Source organism: Saccostrea echinata, unplaced genomic scaffold (assembly GCF_033153115.1).
Source record: "Saccostrea echinata isolate AGI-Se365-2 ecotype Australia unplaced genomic scaffold, CSIRO_AGI_Sech_v1 ptg000034l, whole genome shotgun sequence".
In the NCBI taxonomy this organism is placed as follows: domain Eukaryota; kingdom Metazoa; phylum Mollusca; class Bivalvia; order Ostreida; family Ostreidae; genus Saccostrea; species Saccostrea echinata.
The window spans coordinates 405,151-413,193 of record NW_026889783.1 but is presented as its reverse complement, the minus strand read 5'-3'; the positions used below and the strand labels follow the sequence as shown (position 1 = coordinate 413,193).

The 8,043-nt window shown below is 36.4% G+C and overlaps 2 protein-coding genes across 2 annotated transcripts; both read left to right on the top strand.

Annotated features, from left to right (window-relative positions):
* Positions 1–165: 165 nt before the first annotated feature.
* On the top strand, positions 166–902 carry LOC133199467 (uncharacterized). Its single transcript, XM_061335273.1, has one exon. It carries the CDS (start codon positions 207–209, stop codon positions 843–845), a length of 639 nt encoding a protein of 212 aa, XP_061191257.1. The 5' UTR covers positions 166–206; the 3' UTR covers positions 846–902.
* Positions 903–3,922: 3,020 nt separating this feature from the next.
* LOC133199469 (ADP-ribosylation factor 1-like) lies at positions 3,923–4,978 on the top strand. Its single transcript, XM_061335274.1, has one exon. It carries the CDS (start codon positions 3,985–3,987, stop codon positions 4,606–4,608), a length of 624 nt encoding a protein of 207 aa, XP_061191258.1. The 5' UTR covers positions 3,923–3,984; the 3' UTR covers positions 4,609–4,978.
* Positions 4,979–8,043: the final 3,065 nt, after the last annotated feature.

Sequence of the window (8,043 nt, the reverse complement as noted above, 5' to 3'; positions counted from 1 at the left end):
TGCTTTTGTAACTCGACAACATAGTGTAACATGAAGTAAACAGTGCATTTTATTTTACATCGGGCTCGATGTCCACATGAGATTGTTTATTTACTTTGGTTACATTACTTCCGATTTTGCAATCTTTATTGACGTGGAGGAAGTGACAGTTTTAAATATAGAAGCACATAGATATGTAGGTACACTGGTTATTCAAAGAAGACAAAATGGGGAATTTGGCTGGTATATTTTGCCGACGTGAACAAGTGCGGATTTTGATGTTGGGTTTGGATGCTGCCGGGAAAACCAGCATTATGTACTATCTACATCTCGGAGAAGTTGTCACCACCATTCCTACCATAGGATTTAATGTGGAGACATTGAAATTCAAGAATCTGGACTTGACAGTATGGGATGTAGGAACTCGGGATAAAATGAGGCCACTCTGGAGGCATTACTTCCAGAACACCCAGGCTCTGGTGTTTGTTGTGGACAGTGTCGATAGAGATAGAATTACAGAGGTGAAAGAGGAACTCCATAGACTTCTGTCTGAAGATGAACTGAAGGGTGTTCCTATTGCTCTTGCTCTGAATAAGAGAGATCTTCCCTACTGTATGACGAAAGAAGAGATACTGGAAAAATTAAATATTAAGAAAATCCGGAAAGATCGGCCTTGTGAAGCTTTTCTGACGACAATCAGACCAACTGACGAAGTGAAAACGGAGTTCAATGAATTAATGGAATGGGTTACCGAGGAAACAGCCAAACGACGAAATGGACTTTCATTAATAAATCCAAAAGTGGATCGATTTTCTACTTACATGTGGCAACCGATTATGAAAATGAAAAGCATGATGTTTGATTGACAGTATACATTTTTATTTCGTAAACAACTTTTGATCAGTTTGTTGTCTTGATGCAGATAATAACATTTTACAAAATACGATTATTTTTGGTCACTGACTTCACTAATACGGATGACTGGATAAAGCTGATATATAATGGGAATCACTCATATTTGAATCAATTGTGTTTTTTAAAATTGATTCTAAATCTATATTAAAAAAATGTCCTTAACATCTAGAATGTCTGTTGAGAAGTGATGCATGCTGGACAGAATTCAGACAAATTACCCAAACCTTACAAATCTTACGATTACTAGTATTCAATTGTTTACATCTACTTTTTCAAGAAAACAGGTGAAGTATTTATCATGATGCTTTTTGAAAAAAAAAAAATAGTAGCGTTTAAATTCTGTATACACTAAAACGATTAATTTGTCATTTTCTATTGTAAATTAGTATAAGACATTTACATGAATGCATTGATTTGTCTCTTTTATTAAAGACTTCTTTAAAGGTTCTTTTAATATAAAATCACCCCCTAACAAAAACTGTATAACAAAACGACTGGAGACAGCTTTGTCAATATGTTAATTCTTCATTTTGAGAAATTGCATAACTGGCTAAAATATTGGACGCTTTTATACTTTGAAAGTTGTATTAGTGTTTTCACAGGCGCTTGACGTTTTTAACCTTTCTTTCAATAAATAAAAAATCCCCCATACTATAATAATAACAAGGTTATTATTATAGTATGGGGGATTTTTTATTTATTGAAAGAAAGGTTAAAAACGTCAAGCGCCTGTGGGTGTTTTCTGGTAATTTGTGAAGCACTTGATTGAAGCAATATTAGTGCATGATTTATGCACAAAATGCATGGGTGGATTATCGGAGCTCTTAATTTAACGCTATACTTTTGTATTTTCCATTTGTTGGTTACGGTGTATTTTAAAATGTTATGTTCGATTATGTGGGAGATGGAAAGGGAGAGCCAGAGCGCTCGAACCACCGACTCCAACCTTGCCGAACGGCAGATTTTGTAAATTTTAAGAGTTTAATTTAAAAAAGTTTTCTGCAATTTCTTTAAGTCAAAATTGTACTTGAAGAAAATCAAGTCGAGAAATTTCAGTAATCAATTCATACTGTGTCCGATTGTGTTCATTAAATTTAAGCAAGTTTAAGAAAATACGGGGACTGTCTTTATATCAGTAAACGATAACAAATTTAACGGACTCCGGGTTAGAGAAAAACATAAATACTCTATACAAAGAAGACATGCGTAAGCTTATTTATAACAGACCAAATTCACAAAAATGAGTGAAAGGGAGTTTATCAATTGTCAACCATTTACAGGGTATAAAGTGTAGTTAAATTCAATTTAACATCTCTATTGTTCAATGTGTTCATTGTTCATTGTGCCATGATGCACAATTCATGTATTTATTTATCAATGACGCTATAATTGACAAGTGTTAACAGGGTTTATCTGATAAAAATAATTCACGAGTAAAAAAAAACTTTGGCTAGCAACTATAGATGATAGTTAAAGCTATATATGGCGTGTCTGAGCTAAAAAATAAAAATACAAGATCGAGTGCAGATGAACTTAATATTTGTTATTTACGTTCAAATTAAAATTTTCACCTATTTTGAGCTTGAATATTCCCACGTTTCTGTAGTTAAATTGACTTTAAACTGTATCTCATATATAAATGCGGAGTCGGTAAATAAATAGGTTATTGTTTTAAATTTCTAATATTTATGAAACGCGATTGATTTAAATTGTGTAATTTACAGGAAAGTGCTATCTTTATATAAAGTAATAAAACAAATAGAAAGATCTTTTTAACTTTAGTTAGTCTGAACTTATCAAAAATACGCCATATATGACTTTAATATTACTGTATGTGACTCGGCTTGTAAGGGTTTCTAATTCATAACTAATAAATAAACATTGTTTAACGTTGGAAAAGTTTAACGACAATAACTCGTTTTGTATCAGGATTTTTTAATATGATGCTATATTTCATAGCTCGATCGAAAACATATATACCTTACAATTTTTACTGTATTTATTAGTTTTTTTGTAAAACTGTAGCTTACTAGTGTGGATTACAGTTTACAACGTTAATTATGAAAAAAAGTATGAATAAGGTTTAACTCGAAACACCATATCCCAAAACCATATAAATTATTGTTACACTATAGTTTTATCATTTTGTAAATTTGAATTTACCGGTTGGCAGTAAATACAAAATTTACAACATGATAGTTTGCCACCAAAGGGTATAAAGACATTGATATCCGTGATATGAAGTTGTCCAACACTGGATTTATTCTAGTCATTATGACTGGAAAGAGTCTCCACCTGTATTTAAACCAGTACGTAAAAACAGCAGTTCATTAACAGTAAAATCATACATAAATATCCTACAGTGTTCACGAGGAATGTGTTACTGTAACATTAATTTTAACAAGGATGAGAAGGAAGTGTATTAATTACCTTCTTCTATTCAGTTTTCTCAGTGGCAAAAATAAACAACAAACAAATTAACATTTCTTGTATGGTACCATATTTTTTAATCTACTTTCTAGATACCTCGACCGACACAATTTTTCAATCATTAAGTTTTGTTCTCTTGTTTTCTTTTTTTTTTCCTAAGCTTTTTGGGTAATTTTCAGCTTCGTGATATTTCTATTGGTGGTTTTACAGCGTGACAAATTTTCCTTATTCATTGATCATATGCTTCCTTTTATTAAATATAAGAACTAATTTAAGTAATTTTACATCCTTAATTATGTCATGCGTTTATATGTATAATTTTCAGTGGCGGCAATACGAGCTTCATTTATTACTTTTATCTACAACTACAGAGTGATTATCTCACTCTGTTGTATTCTGATAAACTTTATTCCTGGCATTTTTCAAGTAGTTATTGCAATTCACGAGAATTGTTCAATGTGTTTTTCAATACCTCAGTATAACAGACTGCAATGAATAAAGTTCAGGTCGGGCTCGGTGTTCATACTAATATCATATAAATAATTTACATTGACAACATATTATTGGACACCTGTAATGGATGACGTGGAACTAATGCATGTAAGCTGCAAAGTGATATTGAATACATAAAATATGTCTTAATCATAATTTAGCAACAGTATGGGGAATTCATCTGCTAAGAGACATCCTGTGAGGATTATGGTGTTGGGATTGTACGACTCGGGTAAAACCAGCATTCTACACTATACTAAACTTGGAGAAGTTGTAACAACGATACCCACGATTGGCTTTAATGTTGAAACATTGATAAACAAGCGGTTGACTTTAACTGGATGGGATGTTGGGGGGCGAGATAAAATTCGGCCATTGTACAGACATTATTATTCAAACAACGACGCCCTCATTTTTGTTGTGGATAGTAGTGATGAAGATGGACTTGAAAGAGCTAAAGAGGAGTTAATGAGACATTTGTCTGAGCCCGAGTTGCAGAATATTCCACTAGCCATAGCCTTTCATAAATGGGATAAACCTAACCACATGACAATTTCAACGATACAAGATGCGTTTGGAGTGTCAGAAATCAGGAAACGTAGACCTTGTGAGACGTTCGTGACGTCAGTGATTTCTGATAATGGAATGGAACTTCAACAAATGTTATACTGGGTCTATGAGATCGTTAGAGAAAGACGGGGTTCTGTAAAAGAGACTCAATCGACAGAGGCACGATCTGTAGACTTCATGGAACGGGCTTTGGCAAAGCTCAGAACCCTGTTGCTTAATTGAGTCAGATTAAGACACTTGCTTGGAAAAAATTATTGACGCATAGGGGGACGACCAATGTATAATTCTTAGGAGGAGGGGGGGGGGGAGAGATTTTTAAAATAAATAATCTGTCCTCGACTGGCAAGAAAATGAATAATCGGTCCTTGGCTAATGCTTCAACCCCCAACCCCACCCCCAATTAAACAGAGTATGGGCGTTTTCCTTTTTAATATTTGTCCCAGTCAAACTTTTTTAAGTGAAAAAGAAAATAAATAATCTGTCCTTGAATGGCATGAAAACAAATAATCTGAATTGCCAGCCCCTCCCCTTTCAGAATCAAATGTTTGTCTCCTCGAAGAATGTGAAGGTCTGTATCATTGTTGTAAATTATAAGGTTCTTAAGATTTTTCTTGCTGTTATAACCTTTTTATTCTTAAAGACCTTCCGATTATTAATTTCATATTTTTTTTTATCATGCTTGTTCTGACATACATGTATATAAAATATTAGTTTGCAAAAATAAAGTGAAAATAAATTTTATTACAAGTTAAATGGACTTCATAAATGGAGAGACTACATACTGGGAGAGAGTGGTATATATGAAATATGGAGATAACGAACAGTAATCAAGCTCAAACGTCAATTAAAACAATACAAATCGGGAGTAGAGCAAAAAACCTCTAAAAGCATCAGAGGTGGGATCAGGTGCCATTGAGGAGTAAGCATCCCCTGTCGACCGGTCACAATCGTCGTGTGCTCCTTGTCATGGTTGGGCAAACGAAAAAATCCGCAGACTATTCAGTGTGTAAATATTGGCCTACGGGTTAGTATGAAAAACGTCAATCAGCATTCGACTTAATGATAGATTGTATTTGCTGACAATATTATTTTATCGACCGTAGAACATGGAAATGTTGACTTCAAACAAGACTGTTGATGTCCTTGTTTCATCAACTTGTTTGTCAATCGCTTGCCTTGTTTTAGAAATTTTACGTAGAGCTGCGTATCGAATCAACTGGCAGACATTAACTCAATATGCAGGTGATAAGGGTATATTGCTACATAGATAAGGGAAGCTGACGATAGAAAAGTTGAATTCATCACTTTTATGCTAAAGTTTTGTTGTAAGGTTACCATTATGCCCTTTTCTATCCTTCTTTTTGCATTTCTTTAAGCCAGCAGTGAGGACTGTAAGTGGGAAGTGACAAACACACAGACGCAAACACCAACACTAGAAGCATCGCACAACATTCAGCAGATATTGAGGGGATTCATACCTCGTACAGAGCGGCAATGTCGATGACCAGCCAAAGGACTGGCAGTTTCTTTTTGTTTTGTTGTTTGTTCAATCTGCTTATTAGATTTTCATTTCTAATTCCAAGCACCAATTGAAACAGGCAGACCGTGGCGTGTCAACATCTAACTGACTTGGGGTACACGGTTTTAGGCTAGCGAGACGGTGACAAACTTATAACACGAGACTGTTATTACCCGTATTGGTTCTTTTTTACTGGTGCAGAATTTTCAGTCTGCTTATCAGATCTTTATCTTTAGTTCTCTGAAGTGACCTCTCCAGGGCGTAGGCCTGTGCAGATTTGTATGGAAATCCTGGGTTACTCAGATGTCAGAACCTCCCTCTCAGCCTTGCTGGCATTTTATGATGAAAAGGACAAGCTGATACGGTCGGACCATCGATGCAACAGGAATTGTCGGAGGATATCACAGGGTTCGCCAAAATGCCTGCAGGGCTCCACTCTGGGGTTTTGTCAGGGGTTACTCCCATGGCTACTGTTTAATCCTGAATTCTTATTTTCGGGTTTTTCTTTTTCTTTGAGTAGTTGCCTCCTTAGGCTTGCGGTCGCTACCGACCTAGTTTGAAATCAGGGTATACTTTCTTCTAGACTAACCGGTCACGATAGCCTAGTAGTAGAGCATTCATTTCGTGATTGGGAGGCCCGAGTTTGATTCGCTTTCGCTGCGCTGCTTCAAACCTACAACGTGAATATTGGATTACTGTTCATCGCCAAGCTCCCGGCATTGGAAGCGAAAGTCACGGGTCTTTCGGATGAGACTTTAGAAACCGAGGTCAGGTGTCACGGTAGGCGTTGCTACGATAAAGAACCCTCAATGCTCAATGACCCTGTGAGGGCCGAGTTTAAGTCTAAATTTGAAGCCCTTCACCGGTTTATGGTGATGTCTCTAAATGAGTGAAGACATTCACGAATGGGACGTAAAACAATATAAAATCTGTATACTAGACGAGACTCCTTACTAGGCAACGAAGTCCAGTCTACCCCTCTGTAATTTTGCCTGGGTCTGAAAAGTACTCGGTATCCATCTGCTATCACGGGGAGGCACTACATAAGACATGTTGCGGAAATAGTCTGAGTGTAGAGAGGGATTACACGTTCTCTTGCCAAGGGCTCGAGGCATACGAATGCAGGCTTCATGGGGTTGATTTTGTGTATGGAACAACTCTTTATTTTATCAGTTAAATTTCCAACCAAGGAGACTGCACGAATTATTTCCCTACGCCTCTTCACCTCTGATTGAAAGATTGAAAATCCTCCAAGTGTTCTCTGAAGAATTAAGTTTCTAGTTTTAATTTTTCACATGTAAACATATTCAGCATATACGCCCCTACACTATGTGTTCCATACTTGTTCAAAAATGCATTTTATGAGGAACTTGATTCAAAGATTGGAGAGTTTTCTCTAAAAGGGGAATTATACATGCTTGGTGACTCTAAAGCTCCGGTGGGTTCAGAATACAGTTCCTGGTCCTATGCATTGGGCACTTTGGAATTGGCAAGCTCATTGAGAACAGGCAGCGACTACTTGAACTATTTTCCAAGCATATTATTCCATACCAAACCACATCAAAGAGTGGCATGGAGGCATCCCAGGTCAAAAGCCTGATACAAGCTGGACCTTATTATCACTAAGAGACCATTCGTCAGAAATTTGCTTTTCACATGCACCTATTACAATGCAGTCTGCAATACTGACCACTCCTTAGTCAGCAACAGAGAACACATACAACCAAAATGTAGCCCTTGATCCGAGGAGAAAGGCCGTCCATAAAACAACACTGATGGAACATCTTTGCGAGGTCTACGTGAGCAATTCACAATAGCATTAAGCGAAGCCCTTGTGAATTGCCCAAAAAGTGAGAGCAACATTCACTTGATATTACATGCAGATAAAAAGCATCCTACCGAGGAAACACTTTATGCCTCAAGAACAGCAATGTACAACGCGTCGCTCGAAAGTATCCAAATGACCACTTGTTGAACCTGTTTCGTGACATCCAAATCTCTACTATAATATCCGATCCATTTACTAGAGGATGAGGAAAGCTTTTGCTCTTTGTGCATGCAAGATTGTCCCTCTTAAATCCACATCAGGCGATATTACTGACAGGTAGAAAGATGGGCATAAAATGACCAAGAAATTT